This window comes from Glycine max, chromosome 6 (genome assembly GCF_000004515.6).
Source record: "Glycine max cultivar Williams 82 chromosome 6, Glycine_max_v4.0, whole genome shotgun sequence".
Classification (NCBI taxonomy): Eukaryota; Viridiplantae; Streptophyta; class Magnoliopsida; order Fabales; family Fabaceae; genus Glycine; species Glycine max.
In genome coordinates this window covers 41813421-41833197 of record NC_038242.2, presented here as the reverse complement: position 1 = coordinate 41833197, position 19777 = coordinate 41813421, and the positions used below count along the sequence as shown (strand labels likewise).

At 30.7% G+C, this 19777-nt stretch overlaps 2 protein-coding genes and 1 non-coding gene across 3 annotated transcripts; 2 read left to right on the top strand and 1 right to left on the bottom strand.

Annotated features, from left to right (window-relative positions):
• Window positions 1–7669: 7669 nt before the first annotated feature.
• Window positions 7670–7760, top strand: LOC113001998 (small nucleolar RNA R24). Its single transcript, XR_003267529.1, has one exon. It is a non-coding gene; the product is annotated as a small nucleolar RNA R24 (small nucleolar RNA).
• Window positions 7761–11609: 3849 nt separating this feature from the next.
• Window positions 11610–15524, top strand: LOC102667817 (uncharacterized). Its single transcript, XM_006582627.1, has 6 exons — window positions 11610–11653; window positions 12116–12191; window positions 12300–13194; window positions 14209–14587; window positions 14666–14813; window positions 15432–15524. Exons 1-6 carry the CDS (start codon window positions 11610–11612, stop codon window positions 15522–15524), a joined length of 1635 nt encoding a protein of 544 aa, XP_006582690.1.
• A 1917-nt stretch (window positions 15525–17441) lies between these two features.
• On the bottom strand, window positions 17442–19148 carry LOC100820401 (protein ULTRAPETALA 2-like). The gene is made up of 3 exons (XM_006582626.1): window positions 19101–19148; window positions 18502–18686; window positions 17442–17616 (listed from the first exon to the last, which is right to left on the bottom strand). The coding sequence occupies exons 1-3, from the start codon at window positions 19146–19148 to the stop codon at window positions 17442–17444; spliced, it is 408 nt and encodes a 135-aa protein (XP_006582689.1).
• Between the last annotated feature and the right edge of the window lie 629 nt (window positions 19149–19777).

The following is a 19777-nucleotide window of genomic DNA, read 5'->3' as shown; positions in this document are numbered from 1 at the left end:
AAACAGGTAAAAATTTATATTCAGATGGCAGTGCAGCGTGTGCATTTGACCTGGTGGGACGCATGCGTTTTGATTCTAATTTTTTTTCAAGAACTAATATATGATAAAACATGTAACCTTAGAAGCTTAAATTACATATTTTCTTTTAGAAAAGTTTATTTATACCAAATACGTAATTGGGATATACCTCCATTGTTCCCGTTGTGTTCTCGTAGGCAATTTTCTCCTATGCAAAAAAAATTAAGCATGTTATTAAAGGTTAGTTTCATGCTATTATTATTAAAAACTTAATTTGTTGATATATATATATATATATATATATATATATATATATATATATATATATATATATATATGTATATTTGTAAATGAGACGAGAAAAGAAAAACTAGAGGTTGCCTGTTCACTCTTCAAACTAACTCTCTTCTTGTAGATGATAATTTAGATAATTTTTATTAGCTAAAAAACTCATTAATGATGTAAATGATTAAATTAAATAGAAAATAAAGCAAAAAAGTCATATTCATCTGTTATGTGGATAAAACACAAAAAAGAAAATACGAGAGAAATTTATACCCCATCCCCTACAACTAAAAGCACTAGTAAACAGTTTGAGCATGGCCCAAAACCCAATAGAAGGATTTGTGTATCTGTTTTACATGGTCGGGATAATTGTAACATAAATTGATAAATTAAAACACACACACAATTAATAATAAAAAAAAAGAGTGAGAGAATATATTTTTGTTAAATGATATCTCAATTGGTCATAAAACAGAGTATGTCAATGTGAAACAATGAAATATTTGGTAATTCAGATAGACCACATATAAGGAACTATTGGATGACAAACTACAGACATTATATTAATCGAGATAATTGACATAATTAGCATTTCTTCACATCTTTCTCTAGTTACACTTGTTGAGTGTGAATGAATATATTTTTTTCCATTGTTTTTTGGTTCAATGAAACTTGTTATATGACCTATTCCGAATCTAACTCATTGGAACAATCAATTCCGTCATTTTTAATTAAAAATATATTAATTTATTCCAAAGGCTATTTCAACCTGTGGCTTGAGTGTGATTCCTCTTTAACAGTCCAAGCATTTGGGGATCCTAGCATTGTGCCATGGAGCTTGCATAATCGTTGGATGATTTGCTTAGTTTTCATCAAAACATTGGATTTCTAGGTCTATCATATCATCAGAGAAGGTAATAATTATGCGGATGGTCTAGCCAACCAAGGTCTCCAGAAAGTGGGGTTTGTTTGGACAGATGTTCTCCTGCTTTCAATTAAGGATTTCTTCTTTAGGGAAAAATCTGGTTTACCTAACTATAGATTTCATTTTACGTGAGTTTGATTTGGTATCCTCCCTTTTTTCTTGTAATTTTTATTTTTTACACCAATACTACTACTAGGTGGGCTTCATAGAATCCTTAATTTATGTCATTGGTGTCAACCTAGTTCGGATAACTGGCTCTAAGGTGATGTCCTATCTAGTTCCATAACGAATGGGTGCCCAAGTGTTGACATGATGCTCACATAACAACACCTTTCAATTACAGAAATAAAATAAAAAATGAATCTATATTTCCATATGGAAATTTTCCTCTGAAATCAAAATAAATAATCTAAATGGAAAAATGCACCCCATTTGAAATCTAAAACAATTAATAATCAATGTTCTAGTTTAATGGAATGATGATCTTGAGACCAAAGTCATTTGATGTTAAATAGAAAATTATTAACGAAAACAAGATACATCATCGAAACTTAGCTATATAAAATGCATATTTACAAGAAAATAATCTATCAATATAAACTTAGATAATCCATAAAGTCAACTAAAATGATATACACTTCAAATTATAACTATGTAATAGAAGAATTTGCTTTTTACTTAAATGCATAGAATTCAACTATCTTTTGAAACAATTTGAAAACATACAACACTTAAGGAAAAGAATTGATTTATAAAAGAAATCACACTAACCTTGAGTAAAATTGTTGAATTCTTTCTTTATCTACATTCTTTGACTTCTCCTCCATTCAGGTGGATCCCCTCTAATCATAAGGTGAAAGGAAACTCTTAATTTAATTTTACATCTCTTCCAAAATTAACAAAATGTAAGAAGAAATTGGACCCCTATATTCATGACTAATGAATTGCAGGAAAATTGAGTCTATGAAGACCGGATTTCTCTTCAGCCATTTGTTTTGGGGATTTAGGATATGGACTGTTACTCCTCAAACAAAGTTTTCACAACGATAAAAAATTTCAATGCTATCTAACGTGCCTAATAAACTATGTTGCCAAAATATAATTTTTAATTGTTACTAAAATAAAAATTTGACACATTAAAAGAAATAAAATCTGAATCCCCAAAAACAAAAGAAATAATAATTAAACAAAACTTTAATTTTTGATAGTTGAAAATATAATTAATGAAAATTGATGAGATAATTTTGAATCAAATTATATTAACTGTCCCTTACTAAATGAATTTTGGAAGTAAGTGATAAATATTTTTGCATAAAATACAAATTGCATTAAATTGTATGTTTTTAAAATAACTTTATATTCAAGTGAATAAAAAATAATAAATGTTTAAAACACAATTGTCCCAGTGCATTGCACGCTATTTGAACCGTGGCCATCCTAGCTACATATAATTAATGAGATGTTGATCATAATAAATATTAAAATAATTGAGACTGTATTTTGGTTAAAAAAAATGAGTATATTACATTGACCCCCTCAAGATTATGGTTTGCTATAGTTGATACCCTTCATTTTTTGGCATTACTTTTAGCCCCCTTCTCTAAACTCTCTGAAGCTTCTATTAACAAATAAAATTAAACAAAAAAGAAACTATTTTACTTTTATGATAGACCCAAATTTCCCTTGTCACTAGATAGATGGAGATTAGGTTTGGAGGTGAACTCTTTGACTCCCACAATGCCTCTCCTTTGTCCTTTCCCTTCACCGCCTCCAAGTTCTAATCAAAATCTTGTTCTCCCACTCTCACTGCCACCATCACCACCGGCAATACCTTTATCCCACTTTTTGCTCTCGCTGTCCTAGTTCCCACTCTATGCTCTCGCCACCAGCATGGACAATGGAACACCACAACTTTAACAACAACAAGTCGATCTAAGAATCACATAAATCCAAATCTTCTGTCTCTACACACGATGATGAATCCAGCTCGGCCATCGAGTCTCAAATAGCAGCAAATTGAACATCAAGAAGACCTCCAATGTCAACGAAGACGATGAATTGAAGTAACCGTGCTTTGTTCATTCTTGTTCAATTTGTGGAGGGTTTCATTGGGCTTTATTTTAAATTTTGTTTGGTTTATTTTCTATCTCCTTTTTGTTAATTTATTTCATGACTCTATGGTTGTACTTTGGTAATTTAGAACCATTAAATAATAAATAGGGTACAAACACTACTACAAAAAGCAATTTTAACATCAGCTTATTAACATCGATTTTAGACAAAACCGATGTTAAGTTAAACGCGGTGGCATATTTGTAAATAAAGTATCATTCTTAACATCGGTTTTCCAAAAAACCGATGTTAATGCATACACGTTAACATCGGTTTTTCAAAAATCGATGTTAACTAATGATATTAACATCGGTGTTTTAAAACCGATGTTAACGTATGATATGTTAACATCGGTTTTCCAAAAAACCGATGTTAATATAAACTTTTTTTTTTAATTATTTATATATTTTAAAAAAAACATATATTGCTTTATTAATTATATTTTAATTAAAAAAATATAATAATTAATAAACAATAATAAATTCAAAAGGTAAGCATTTTAAAATTAAACTAAATTTTTAAAATAAATTTTGTAATTTTAATTTTATTATTTCATGATTATCATTTAAATATAACACATATTTTTATAAATTATTTGATATTAGTTAATTTGAAAATAAGAAAAAAAATGTTTTTAATAATGGAGTTTAACTTTTATAGAATTTTTATAGAATATTGATAAAAACAATTATATCATAAAAAAATTAAAATTTATTATTAATATATTTTTATTTAATTATTATAAAAATAAAAAAATAGTTTTTTTCTTCTTAAAAAGGTAAATGGAGAATATTGTTTAAAAATTCTATGAAATCCTACTATATTTATATTATCGTATTATCTTTAAATTTAAAGTAAATTAAAATATTTGTATATATTGATTTAATTTATTGAAAATATATCACCCAAAATCAAAATCAAATATAAAAAATACCTTTATTTATTTTAATGAATATCCACTAAAAAAACTAATAATAGATATGTAAAAATCAATAATATGGATTTAGGTGATAGAGAATAAAGAAAAGATAAATATTTCTTTTTAAAAAAGAGATAGTGAATATATTTTTTTAAAAAAATTTAAAAATAATTTAGAAATGTATACGAAAAAGATTTCATCGAATCATAATTAATATGAATGTTAAAGTATTTATAATAAAATTCAACAATTTTAAAATACATTGTGTTATAATTGGATGACATCATAATTTTTTTTTACAAAAAATATATCGTTTGTTTGGGTTTTTGAAACTAAATTTGGAAATCCATATTATGTAAAACATATACATTGTGCTTTTGAAACTAATTTTTTAGATTTTTTGTTTTATAATTTTCAATTTTGTTGGGTCGATTTTACAGTTTAGAGATGATTTGATTCAATTATGAACTCGCCTAATTTAATCTTTGTTAATTTTAAAAAGCCGTGGATGATTTTAAAGAATTAGAAGTACAAAAGTAACAAAAAAATAACTATATTAAGGACTAAGAATGAAATATTTTAAATAATAAATATTGAAAAAGAAGATGATTTCATCAAAAGCCACTGGAGATTATTGTTTCTATAAAAATTAAATGGAAAATTAAACCTTTATAATATTTTATTTTATTGTCTCAAATATAGACAAAAATATGACACATTCATTAAGAAAGTTATTTAATTATAATTAAAAATAAGTTTTTTTTTTCAATTTATCTTTCATTTAAACTCATTATAAGGATAAGAAAAAATCATTGAAATTAATATTTTAATAAAATGAAAGAAATTTTAAAGATAATAATACTAAATATAAAATAAAATAAATTAATTCTTTTTTAATTTGAGATGAGGGAGTAATTACTAATTATTGTAATAATTATCGGCAATAATCTAGCAAGGAGTGAGAAGGGCACGGGGGGCTGTAGTTGTACTAGGCATTTCCAAAATCAAATTCCCCGCGTAAGAGAAAAACACTGTCGCCTTGAAACAACTCAACGCTGCGAAAAATAAATTATATGTATAAATTACTTTACATTAAACCCACCCAAACCCAAATCAAAATTCAAGGCAAATGGGATCCTTCTCTTCTTCTTCCCTCTTTCTCCTTTTCTTCTTCTCTTCTTCACACTCAAAGGTAAGAACCACACCCTTCTTCTCTTCATCACTTATTAATGATTCCTAGGGTTCCTTCCTTCTCCCCTTTCAAAATGCATTTTCACTGTATTTATTTATTTATTTATTTTTATTCCTAGATGTTTTGAAAAGCCGGTTTTGGAGTTTTCCCCTTCCGATGTTTCTTCAGGTTCTCCTTTTTTCAAAGAGGTTTTTTTTTTACAATTCCCAAAACCGGCGTCGTTTTATCTGAAACTGTGTGTCGTTTTTTTTTCAGGTATGGGAGCGGTGTATGGCATCACTAAGAGCAGCGTCGGGGTTGCGTCGATGGGTCACGCCGGAGCTGGATTGATTTTGTGCTTGGTATCCTGCACCTTCCTTGCAGTTAGGCTTTTACAGTTTTCCCCTTTCCCATTCATCAATTCTTTTATTGAATATGTTTGCACAATAGTTAACAATACCAAATAGTGGCATTGAGTGACTTATCCCAAAATTGATACAGTGGGTAATGGACACATGAATGAGAACTGAATGAGAATTTAGTTGTTTCGAATATGTTTGCACAATAGTTAACAAACCATTGAATGAAATTTTAGAATATATAGAACTCTTTGTTATTAAGGGTAAGAGTTATTTTTATACCCAGAGAATGTACATTTGAATTATGAGAACTGAATGAGAATTTTAGAAATGAATGGACAGTACACAATACTTTTAGATAAGGGGCCAAGGGGGTCTCTAAGCGGGCTTTGTTTGAGAGAGGCAGAGGGCTCCCAAACTTCTGGTCATTTATAGCTAATATAGATATAGAACATTTTTTTTACTGTATAGCTAACATAGTACTTTGATCTTGTAATAAACTCTTTTACTCTCGCAATCTCGTAATAAAGTTTTTTTATCCAAAAAAAAACAAACTTAATATTTCCATTTTTAATTTTTGTTGTCTATCATTGTTAAGGTCTTGATAATTTTTGTCCTAAAGACACTAATTAAAAAATTAAAAAGAAGAAATCTCATTAAAATTCATATGAAAACACATTTAAAAACTATAAAAGAGTTTTCTTTTACCCATTTTATTAAAAAAAAATATTTTTTGTTTTACTTCTTTAATCAATACTCTTAAGATAGACATTGATTAACAATTGTCTCATTAATATTCTAAGCGAAAGTTATATTTTTTGCTTTTACCCATTTCATATCTCCTAAATCCCTTCTAAATGGCTTCTTCTTCTCTTCTCCCTTCTCGTCACTCCCCTCAATTCACCCGTGAGTTCCTTCTTTCATTCTCTTATTATAATGTCTTTCTTTCTATCATTTCTAACATCATTATTATTGTTATTTTATACTGCAGATTCAATAGGAGCGTGAATTTGACGAGTTGAGTAGCCAAGACAGAATAAGCCACTCCAGAAGCACCCCAAACCCCCACCCTCCAACCCCCATTGTCCACAAGCACACTAAATCCAAGAAAAAGAGATCAGATTTCGAGAAAGATGGCTTTGTCTCTTGCAACAAGTGTAGACCACACTCCTGCGACAAAATCTTCATCCTTCCCTTGGATCCCATAATTATGGCTAGTGGGTATCTTGTTTATTTGCTCTCTACTATCTTTCTTCCCTTTATTTTATATGCTCTGTTGCTTCACAAATTTGTCATGAAAAAGGAGTTCTGGAGGATGGCAAAGGCAGTGCAAAATCAGGTAACTTTGATGTTTTATTATTCCAAAAAATTGATTGTGTTCCTATTATTTGTTTTCTTTGGTAGCTACATTTATATTTGATGTCAAATCCAACTGCTTTTGCTTACTGAAAAAATGTTGAAAAATTGTTCTGTGCCTTTTTGTTTTACATTTAGCAGTGTGTGTTGGGTTGAATACCTTTTCTCCCCATCAAGTGCCCCAAGTGGATTATTTTGGGGTTGTCTTCATGTGTGTGAAAATTTTCGTGTTGTTGCAGTTCAATTGCAAAAGAATTTGATGCATCAAACTGTCAGAAATGAGTGATTGTTTGCTGTTAAAGATATCTTGTCTATATAGCTTTTGGTGATTGCTTTATTTTGTTTTGGGCTGATGGTGCTAGCTTAACGTGTTTGGCGCAACATAAGAAGAATTTACATGACATGCTGTCGTTCAGTTTTTCACATGCTATTTTTATTTTTAATTTTAATGGATGTGTTGGTTCGTTGATAAATTTAACTATTGGAAACCACTTTGAATCTTTGGCAACTTGAATGATTTTCCAACAACAGTGATGAGCCTATAACATGTAAGAAGAAATCCCAACTTGGGTTTCTTCAATGAAATTTACTTGTTACGCTTGGCTTCTGAGCTTTTAAATTTCAAAAGTTATTTCATGAATTCAATTCTTTTGGAGGGTGACTTATGTGTTATATGTTAATATCATGGAGTAAATAGTGTATAATTTCAAAAAGCTGATTCCATTCTTACATTATTAATTTATTTTTTTATTTGATCATGCAGTATTTTAATGAAGTTAGACAATTGGAAGCAGAGAGATTCAAGGCGCTTCGCATCCAGTGGGCACAATATTATCTAAAAGTTAGAAATCAAACATAGGATGTTAGGCTATGTAACTTTAGGTTACTTAATTAGTTTACATATTTTGCATTACATTTTTTACAATTGTTGTTTCATTTTAACAATGAATAACCTTTGTTGATAGCTAGTTTTTTGCTAAAAAATGATATATGTTGTGTGCTATGTGGTCTAATTTTAAATTTACAGGTTAAATTTTGGTTTTTTTTTTTTGTAAAAACAGAGACATTATTTAAAAAAAATTCCTGAAAACATTAATGTTGACAGTTAACATCGGTTTTTTTTTACAAAAAAATCGATGTTAACTGCCAACATTAACACATTCGTTAACATCGATTTTTTTTTACAGAAAATCGATGTTAACAAACGTTAACATCGGTTTTTTGAAAAAACCGATGTTAACTGTCAACATTTACACATTCGTTAGCATCAGTTCTTTACAGAAAACCGATGTTAACTGTCAACATTAACACATTCGTTAACATCGGTTTTTTACAGAAAACCGATGTTAACTGTCAACATTAACACATTCGTTAACATCAGTTTTTTTTACATAAAACCGATGTTAACTAATGTTAACATTGGTTTTTTGAAAAAACCGATGTTAACTGTCAACATTAACACATTTGTTAACATCGGTTTTTTTTTACAGAAAACCGATGTTAATTTTCAACATTAATATACATTTTTGGGTGTAATTCATATTAGCAACATAGGTTATTTATATAACCGATGTTGAAAGTACCGACGTTGATAGTATTATCGTTAACATCGATTTTTTAAAAACCAATGTTAATGATAATACTATCAACGTCGGTACTTTAAACATCGGTTCAAAAACCGATGTTAAAAGTCATAAATAACCAATGTAAAAAGTATATTTTCTAATAGTGAAAAAGGGATTTTGGCTTGCATGTTGCAACTCATTTCAAATGGCACATACTATCGAATTCATGTCTATCCTAAAATTATGGAATATTCATTTCTCACCTTCACTAGTTTTTTGGTTGAATTTGGGAAGGAAGTATAAAGAATTATAGATGTGTTTCTCAAAGAACAAAATATCTCTTGAATACATAGAATTAAATTGCCTTTCGAAACCATATGAAAAACTAAAACACTAAAGCAAAAGAATTGATTGCAAATAAAATCACACTAACCTTTTGTAATATTCTTGAGTTCTTTCTTTATCTTGATTCTTTGACTTCTCTCCCGCTGAGGTGGATCGCCTATAGTGAGATCGAACCAAAGGAAACCCTTAATTTTATTTTTCACTTCATTCAAAATTACGTCAATAATCAAATAAAATCCACTAAAATTAAATACACATCAAATTATAACTATGTTTGTAAAAGAAAGAAATATCGCTTGAATGCATAGATTTCAACTACCTTTTGAAACCATATGAAAACATAAAGCACTTAAGGAAAATAATTGATTTTAGAAAAATCACACTTACCTTGAGTAATATTCTTGTCTTCTTTCTTTTTCTCATTTTCTTGGCTTTTCTTCTGTTGAGGTGGATCACCTTTAATCATATGGGGAAAGAAAACCCTTAATTTTATTTTTCAACCCTTCCAAAATTAACGAAATATAAAAAAATTGGGGCCCTAAGTTCATGACTATACAATGAGATGCATGGAAATTGACTGTAGGCCGCCCAGATTCCTCTTCCGCCATTTGATTTACGGATTTTGGTATGGACTATTTTCTTCTCAAATAGAGTTATCACAATGAGAAAAAATTTCAATATTGTCTAGTGTGCCTAATAAACTATGTTGCAAAAATATAATTTATAATCACTTTTTAAAATTAAAAGAGGGCACGTTAAAAGAAATCAAATTGAATCCCAAAAAGCCAAAGAAATAATAATTAAACACACACTTAATTTCTTCATAGTTGAAAATATATTTAAAGGAAAGTGATGAGATGATTTTAAAAGAAAGTATAAATTGTCACTTATTAAATGAATTTTGGAAGTGACAAATATTTTGGCATAAAATACAAATCACATTAAATTGTATGTTTTCATCATAACTTTTTATTCAAGTGTTATAAAAAATAACAAATGTATAAAACACAGTTGCTCGAGTGTATTGCACACTATTTGAAGGTCATCCTAGTTACATATAATGAGATGTTGATCATAATAAATATTCAAATAATTGAGAATGTATTTTGGTAAAAGATAATTAGGTGACGATCAAATACTTCTCTTAAAACTAGAGGTTGAAAATAAAAAATTAGAAGTTGTGTGTTCATTGTGATAAAGGATTTGTCTTTTCATGACCAACCGTCTTCTTTTAAGAGATGATTTAAATAATTTTTTATTATCTAAAAATACTCATTAATCATACAAATGCTTAAATTCAACCAAAACAAAACAAAAATTCATATAACTCTTGTAATATTCGAGCAACTCTTAATTACATCGTTTATTAATGCTTTCATTTTTATGCATAAATTTAGTTCCGTATAATAATCAAATTAATTGATATTAAAAATGCATGTCAATGAATTGCTATATTACCTAGAATCTCGGTAGTAATCAAGCATCCTTTAATTGTCTATCTATAACGCACATTGATTGATTTACAAAATAAATTATGGAGTGGACGTGTCATTAACCAAGATTGCTTCATTTCAGGTTTTTTGTATTTAATAGGAAAATTATGGAGAGGTCAGGTCATTAACCAAGACCACACTTTTTTTAATCCTATAAATATATAATTTTCAAGATGAAATGTAATATGAAATTAGTTTATCTTTATCATTATCTTTAGATATATGCGGGTAGTTGCGGAAATATATTTTGTAGCCTTTGATGAGTAATTGAATGGAAAAAAAAGTCAGTATGATTGCATTAATAGACATTGAATGATGGAAAAAACCCAATAAAAAATATCAAAATGTGTGCATTATTGGGCATTAACTGAGTTAAATAAAAATAAAAATTAATATTATATTTTTTATATTAATATCATATTTTAAAATTGATGCCCAAATAAATGATTTATTTTCAAATGTTACATTTTATATTTAATTAATAGACAATTAATGCTAATGGTATTGATTTTGTAGCATCATCTTTTGAAGGGAAAAATTACACAAAACTTTACTTTTATGCATCTTCTGAATCTGTAGTGCTTTATATATAAAACATTTAATTATATATTTTTTATTACTTTAATCATATTATGATATTTTTCTGTCCTTTCTAATGTTAAATTATTTTTTGTTGCTAAAGGAATATGTTCAACATTAGCATTTTTAATGGCCATTTAAAAGTGACATTCTAACCTACCAAAATGAAGCTACAAAAGTCATAAAATATATTTTATGTGAAGAAAACATAACTAATTAAAAAAATATCACTAATTCCTCCATTAGAGTTGATATTATGTCAAAAATATAAATTTAATGTACAAAATTAATTATTGACCCTAAATTGTTTATAATAATAACTAATAAAAAGAAAATAAGGAAAAATTAACTTATTATATACTCTATTAGTAACTAAACAATCATAAATTATATTTCTCTATATTCTTTTAAGAAAATAAATTCATTGATAATTGAATAGTAAGAAATAATTATAAAGAACATTTGATAGTAGTATAAATGACATGGGAAGGGTGATAAAAATGATCAGGATGAGGTTCTTAACAAGGTAAAGATGTACTGGATTCACTCACAGGTCCCTCTAAGAAAAAAGCTCTGATACCAATTCTATGTTTTATAGCAAAAAAAAAAGTACAATAAACAAAGAAGAAGAGAGACACTACGTATGTGGAGGAAACAAAATGATTTTATTCTGAATCGAATTGTTCTGAGCAGCAATACAATAAATAGCAAAACATAAACTAATCACATAACAAGATTTCAGCAAAACTGAAAATTAAAATTGACTTGCTCCTAAAGTATAGAAACCACTTATTGACTAGGCTAATGCATAACTGAAACAAAGAAAAACAAACAAAATATGCAGTTACAAAAGTAATTTAAACAAATTTAAACATTATCACCATCAAACAAAGACGATGCTAGTGCTGTGTAAGGAGTTTCATAATCCATCTATTTGATGAATTGAAGCAAAGTTTATAGGCTTTGTTTTTTTTTTGTGTGTGTGTAGGTTGTACTGGGCAGCAAGAATGGACGTTCATCTGGAGGCAAATGATATCTGGGAAGCTGATGAGGAAGACTACGAAGTTCTTCCTTTACTAGGCAATCCTACTATGGCTCAGATTAAAAATCAAAAGGAGAGCAAAGCTAGAAAGTCAAAGGCAAATGCTACCTTGTTTGCTGCTGTTTCATAGGACATTTTCAGTAGAATCATAACAATCAAATCAACATTTGATGTCTGGAATTTCCTCAAGGATGAATATGAAGGAGATGAAAGGATCAAGGGAATGCAAGCCATGAATCTGATTAGAAAATTTGAGATGCAAAAAATGAAGGAGTCTGAAACAATCAAGGAATATGCAAACAAACTTCTTAGCATTGCTAACCAGGTGAGGTTGTTAGGTTTTGAATTTTCTAATTCAAGAATAGTTCAGAAAATATTGTTGACTGCCCCTAAAAAATTTGAAGCTTCTATTGCTTCATTGGAAAATACTAAGGATCCGTCAAAGATTACATTGGCAGAACTTGTAAGTGCTATGCAGTCCCAAGAGCTGCGGAGGTTGATGAGACAAGACAGTGCGATTGAAGGTGCTTTACCAGCCAAGCACCATCATGTTGAATCAAGTAGAAAGAAATATGGCAGGAAGAATCAGCCAGCAAGCAACAAAAATGGTGCAAACAACCAAAATAAAGGTAAGGGTAAAAAGAAAAATTATCCACCTTGTCGGCATTACGGAAAATTGGGTCACCCACCTTACAAATGTTGGAAACGACCAGACGCAAAGTGCAGCATGTGCAATCAGCTTAGACACGAAGCTATAATTTGTAGAAGCAAATTTCAGCAGCATGAAGCCAATGCCCAAGTTGTTGAGCAGGAGGAAGAAGATTATATTTTTGCTACAACATGTTATTCAATGAGAAGTAGTTCTGAATGTTGGTTGATTGATAGTGGTTGTATGAACCACATGACATATGATAAGACTCTATTCAAGGATTTGAAGCCAACTAATGTCTCAAAGGTCAGAATTGGGAATGGTGGCTATATTTCTGCAAAAGGAAAAAGAACCATTGCAATTTCAACATGTTCAGGTACCAAAATAAATATTAGATGTTCTTTATGTACCTGACATTGACCAAAACTTGCTAAGTGTAAGTCAGTTGATTAAAAAGGGATTTAAAGTGTCCTTTGAACATCAACACTGCCTTATCTATGACATTGTTAGTCGGGAAGTTCTAAGGGTTAAAATGAGAGGTAAAAACTTCTCATTTGATCCAACAGAGGAGGAGCATGCAACCTATTTCACTCAAGTCACACCCACGAAACTCTAGCACAAGAGACTTGGTCATTGCCATCTTGAAAGGATGCTAAACATGAAAAAAGGGACATGTCAAAAGACCAATCAATACTTTCCTATAGTTTGCCAAACTGTAATGCTAGTCAATTTGGTAAACAAAATAAAAAATCATTCCCTAGATCAGCTTGGAGAGCCTCTCAAAAGTTGTAGTTAATTCACACTAATGTGGCAGGACCTCAAAGAACACCATCATTACAAGGTAGTCTCTACTTTATTCTTTTCATAGATGACTTTACAAGAATGTGTTGGATTTTTTTTCTTGAAATTCAAGCATGAAGTGGCTGAAGTATTTGTGAAGTTCAAGAAAATGGTGGAAACTCAAAGTGGCTGCAAGATTCAATGTCTAAGATCTGACAATAGGAAAGAGTATACATCAACAAAATTTAATCAATTTTGTGAAGAAGCTGAAATTAAACATCAACTCACAGCCCCTTACACTCCAGAGCAAAATGGGATTAGTGAAAGCAGAAACAGATCGGTGATGGAGATGGCTAGATGCATGTTGCATGAGAAGGAGTTGCCTAAAACATTTTGGGTGGAGGTAGCTAACATAATAGTTTTTCTGTAAAATCGGCTTCCAACCAAAGTCTTGAAGGATAAAACTCCATTTGAAGCTTGGTATGGCTATAAGCCTTCACTAACTTTTCTTAACGAGTTTGGTTGTGTTTGTTTTGCACATGTCCACAAGTTAAGCCTGCAAAACTTGACAAAAAGGAAATTTCGAGCATCTTTGTGGGTTACATTTCAGTTTCAAAAGCCTACAAAGTATATCATCCTCAAACAGGAAAAATGATTGATCTTGGTCTCATGACTTATTTTCTTGGAATTGAGATCAAGCAAAGTCAGAACAAAGTGTTAATCTGTCAAAGGAAATATGCAAAAGAAATTTTGAAAAAGTTTCAAATGGAGGAATGCAAATCTATTAGCACACCAATGAACCAAAAAGAGAAGTTCAACAAGGAAGATGGTGCTAATAAAATTGATGAAGGATATTATAGGAGCTTGATTGGATGTCTAAAGTATCTCACTGCAAAAAGGCCAAACATTCTATTTGTTGTAAGTCTATTGTCTCGTTTTATGCATTGTGCAAGTGAAATACATTTAAAAGCAGCAAAGAGAATATTGAGGTATGTTAAGGTCACTATTGATTATGGTGTCAGATTTGAGAAGTGTTAAGAATTCAAGTTGTATGGATTCTCTTATAGTTATTGGGCTAGATCCGTTGATAACATCAAGAGCACTTCAGGATACTGTTTCAGCCTAGGCTCAGGAGTTTTCTCATGGTGCACAAAGAAGCAAGCGATTGTAGCACAATCCACTGCTGAGACTGAATTCATAGCAGCAACAACAATGGTAAATCTAGTTTTATGGTTGAAGAAGATTCAATGTGATTTATTTTTGCAGCAGAAAAACAAAACTAGAATTTTTGTTGACAACCAAGTAGTCATTGCTATTGCAAACAATCCAGTGTGTCATGGGAAGACTAAACATTTTAACACCAAGCTCTATTTTTTGAGAGAGATGTAGCAAAGTGGAGAAGTGAACCTAATTTATTGCAAGTCTGAAGATCAACTGGTTGACATGTTTACAAAGCCACTGCCTATCAACAAATTGGAACTCTTAAGACAAAGAATTGGAGTTTTCAGTTCCTAAAGCAAGAAGTGTTTAAATTTGTTTGTTGTAACTGCATATTTTGTTTGTTTTTCTATATTTCAGTTATATATGGATTAGCCCAGTCAATATGTGGTTGCTATACTTTAGGAGCAAGTCAATTTTAATTTTCTGTTTTGCTAAAATCTTGTTATGTGATTAGGTTCTATTTTTCTATTTATTGTATTGCTGCTATGAATAATTCGATTCAGAATAAAAATATTCTATTTCCTTCACATACATATTCTTTGAGCTATTCTCCTGTATCCTTTATGCTTATGGCATTTTTGCTCTATGATTTGCTCAAATATATGTGTACAGAAGCAAAATCCCAGCTGCTCAGTTATGGTGGACAATTGGTATGGCGAATTTCTTGAAAGCATTGAACCTTCCATGGTGAAGCAAATGCCTTAATTTCTGTGAAGCTGTTCAGAGAAGCTCTCCAGTAGGTTCATAAACCAAACCAGTTGCAGGCGCCAGTCAAGGATATTTGTTATGTTTCGCAAGTTTTGAACCTTTTAGGATGTTTGTTAGTTGTTACTTTGCCCTCTTAACTGATATTAATAACTCTTCTCATGTCAATCTAAGGTGAGATCTTTGCTGATATGAAACCTTCATTGACGGGAATACAACTAAGCTTTCGTGTAATGGACCTCTTAGAGAGCCATTTGCTGTATTTTGCCACGTATGGTCATTTCATTTGTATCATGCAATACTTCCTATGCGTTGGTACAAATAGAATAATACACTACAGGAATTGTTTGTGCATATAAATTAGAAAATTAGATCACGCTGTTCTAACTGTAAAAGGGTATACCAACTAAAACATAATTTTGGAAAATTGTCTTTTTCTGTAGGACTACCACATCTCAGATTTGAACTGAAGACATTGAGTCTGAAGTTCTCATTTCAAACCATTAGGTCATTTGGGATGCAGAAGGCATAAATATTTTCTTGTACACTTAATAGCTGTTTTTCTTTCATTTTTTAAATAAAAATAAAACTAAAACAAGACTGGTATGTTCTTCGGTTAATTACATATTTAATTTCTCAATTAGGTATTTAAGTTATCCCTTTCTTGTAAACTTTTTTTTTTTTTGAGAAATTAATGTTTCTGATTTATTTTAAAGTGAATAAATTTCTTAGTAGTATTTTTTCCCCTTTCTGAATAATGTAGTTAGCTTTAACCAACGCATATTCTCAACAGAATAAGTATAACAAAATCTCTTGAAATCAACAATCACCAAGAATTGAACCAAATCCAGCGTCGTCCCAGCACAAACTCAATATTGCAGATAGATCACAGAAAATAGTCGCACGTTCACTCAATATCGCTATTTTTATTTCTCATATATTTTTAAAATATCATATAACTAATATCTATTCAAAAAATATATTCAATTAAAGATATCTTTAATGTTTATTTGAGTTATGATGAGTAAATATTCTAGTATTAGTTAATAACATACAAATAAAATATTTTCTGGATTAAGCATGTGGAAGTCCTAAAGAACGTGGGATTATTTTTCATGAATAGATATAAGTGATACATCACAGATTGCAGAAAAAACCAAAGAAACACCCGGATAGAAAATAATCCCACGTTCACTTAATTGAGGATCCTCCTAAGGAAAATTCAACTCCGAGTTATCAAATTTCAACAAATCCAATCGCAGAACCACAAATCCATATCAGAACAAGTTACCAAGGCATTGGAAACCAACAACAGTCCCTTTTTGTTTCATGATGTACTTATGAATTCGAGTTACATGGGAACAAAGAATATATCAAGCTTCAACAACCTTGATGGAGGTGCAGACACAATCTATAGAATTTGGAGTGTCTGTCACTTATATTTTCACCATACTGGCTACTAGTTGATGTCACCCCCTCAGGTCAAGAGTTCGACATCTCAATTTTGAATTTCACAGGATTAGACAGCATCTGGCAAGAGATCCGATAACGACCAATACACAGCATGGGGTCTGATAATGGCCTGACAGCATGTGGCCCTATAGGCCAACAATAACCATTATTTTGAAGCCATATTAGAATTACTGTTTAGGTCTTAGATGATCAAAAATATCTCTAGCCATCAGCCTCATGCCAACTCCAATACACACCAACATAAAAAGATACTATAAAAAAGAAATCCATAAGTTGAGTATCATATCAGAATTATACAATTATTCAAAGAGAACTAGTTCTAGTTTGATCAAATGAAAGACTCAGAAAAAGATAGTTTCTCAAAACAGTAATAAAGAGGTTCAAAGTTTCTCTGCAACATCATATAGATTTTTATGTTTCCATGGAAGTGCCAAGTCAGTCTAATTAAGGTTCAGCATAAAGCATAAAGTCTCTGCATTCTTGACAATTGCAATCCTCAAAGCGGCACTTGATGCGCCCTTCACAGTAACAAGCTGAGCAGCCTTGGCAAGTTGAAGAACGAGAACAGCCCCTGCTTGCTCTCAGACTTGGTCTCTCTTCATCATCATCGCAGGTTATACTGAAAAATGAAAATTATCACCTCATTGATTAGAATTGATATTCGAGCTGATCTCTCAACTAGAATATAGCTTCTTACAGTATTCAAGTTTACTATATGCTATATATGCTAATGTGAGTCACTTTCCATCTATACACAGGTTGGCTTGGCCCCAAGCTAACATGCAAGAGTCACAATATTTGGACACTAAAATAGTACATACAGCTTTGTTTCTCTTTATCATCCTATCATATCACATCATACCATTAGTCACATCAGTCATTTATCTCTCCATACCTGATTGCATGGGTGATCATCCGGCAAAGTTGTTTATAACAAATGATCATGAGTTTGAGTTATTGGTGCGTTGATGTTGTAACTACTTGGAAAAATAACTTTGTCACCATAAGTAATGATCCTACCTTACTAAAGCATGATTGTCTCTACTGAAAGAGATTTGGGATTTTAACTAAAGTATCACTTACCTCTCTCTTAGAGACACACTGTGGGGGTCCATGTATGTTTTTCGAACGCATAATGTGCTTTGCAAAATCAAGTATCAACTATTAGTAAAGACATTTTAAAATTGAAGGAATTAAAATGTCCAACCCCTACAATTTCTAGTTCTAACTTGTAGGTGTCGTATGTTAACAGCATATTTGTTTTACTAAAATAAAAATTTGATTCCTTATCAATATTATAGGTGTTATTTTACAAGATAATAAGCTAACGGAAGGGACCAATTTGATCAGAAAGAGTAATTTTAAGGGATTAAAGTAAAAAAATAAATAAACAAGCATCTATAAGACAAAACTGAAACCTAAATTAGAAAGTTGACAGGATAATATAAATCGTGCATGAACTTGAATATCATATACCTTGAGTTGTGATTTGGGAGCAACTTACTTTTGGTAAGGCCAAAGAGAACAAGTCCAGGATTTGTTGTTCAAAGCTTCATGGTAGTTCTTAATATCTGGTCTGTTCTTGAGACGGAACCTGCGCTCCTTCCTGCAACTCGTGCAATGTAGGAACTCATCCCTGTGAAAGTTTCGTTTCCTCATTGCAGAGTCTTTCCAGTTAGCCACATTTGCCTGGTGAGGGGTGAGAATCCTCAAAGAACACAATCATGGAGAGGGGTGAGAAGCCTTAAGTGTAAATAAATCCCGAACAAATAGATTATGATTATTGTTAATTAAAAACATATAAGTCTTGTAATATGCATGCATATTTAAGGAGAAGGAAAGAAAGTTTCTCTCAAAAAGAAAAGAGAAGGAAAGGACGTAGATAAAAGTCTATGCTATTCATTTTAATAATTCGTCCAAATTACAAAACAAAAGCTATTATTTAACTTATTCTACATATGAAAGAGAATCATGAAAGGCTAAAAAAACAGCTTTTATTGTACAATTATATTAAAACAAAACAAACTACTTGCTTCAAACATGAGAGATCAATTATAGCATGAGAAAGAAAAAAAGTTTCAGAAATGGAAGTGGAAAACTTACCCAAGGGACAACCAGGGCAGCACTCACAAGTGATAAAATATTCACCATTGTTATTGATTTTTAGCCTCCCAACATAATCTCCATATACTTTGTTTGTAGTGCCACAAAGAACCTCAATATAGTCTTCACCTCTGTTGAAACCGAGGATCATTTTGAGCTCTTCTTCATCAAACAATATCTTACCATCATCTCCAAAGGCTATTCCGAATCTAACTCATTGGAACAATCAATTCCGTCTTATTTTTAATTAAAAATATATTAATTCATTCCAAAGGCTATTTCAACCAGTGGCTCGAATGTGATTCCTTTTTAACAGTCCAAGCATTTGGGGATCCTAGCATTGTGCCATGGAGCTTGCTTAATCGTTGGATGAATTGCTTAGCTTTCATCAAAACATTGAATTTCTAGGTCTATCATATCTTTAGAGAAGGTAATAACTATGCAGATGGTCTAGCCAACCATGTTCTCCAGGAAGTGGGGTTTATTTGGACAGATGTTTTCCTGCTTTTAATTAAGGATTTCTTCTTTAGGGAAAAGTCTGGTTTACCTAGCCATAGATTTCATTTTACGTGAGTTTGATTTGGTCTCCTCAATTTTTTCTTATAATTTTTATTTTTTACATCAATGCTACTACTAGGTGGCCTTCATAGAATCATTAATTAGTGTCATTGGTGTCA

Coding starts and splice junctions, on each gene's coding strand:
- LOC102667817 (XM_006582627.1), top strand. CDS start 11,610: ATGGGAAGGGTGATAAAAATGATCAGGATGAGGTTCTTAACAAG. Junction 13,195..14,208: donor TGCAATTTCAACATGTTCAG/GTACCAAAATAA, acceptor GTTACATTTCAG/TTTCAAAAGCCTACAAAGTA. Junction 14,814..15,431: donor TCATAGCAGCAACAACAATG/GTAAATCTAGTT, acceptor ATATGTGTACAG/AAGCAAAATCCCAGCTGCTC.
- LOC100820401 (XM_006582626.1), bottom strand. CDS start 19,148: ATGGTGAATATTTTATCACTTGTGAGTGCTGCCCTGGTTGTCCCTTGG. Junction 18,687..19,100: donor CTGCCCTGGTTGTCCCTTGG/GTAAGTTTTCCA, acceptor ACCCCTCACCAG/GCAAATGTGGCTAACTGGAA. Junction 17,617..18,501: donor TCTCTTTGGCCTTACCAAAA/GTAAGTTGCTCC, acceptor TTCATTTTTCAG/TATAACCTGCGATGATGATG.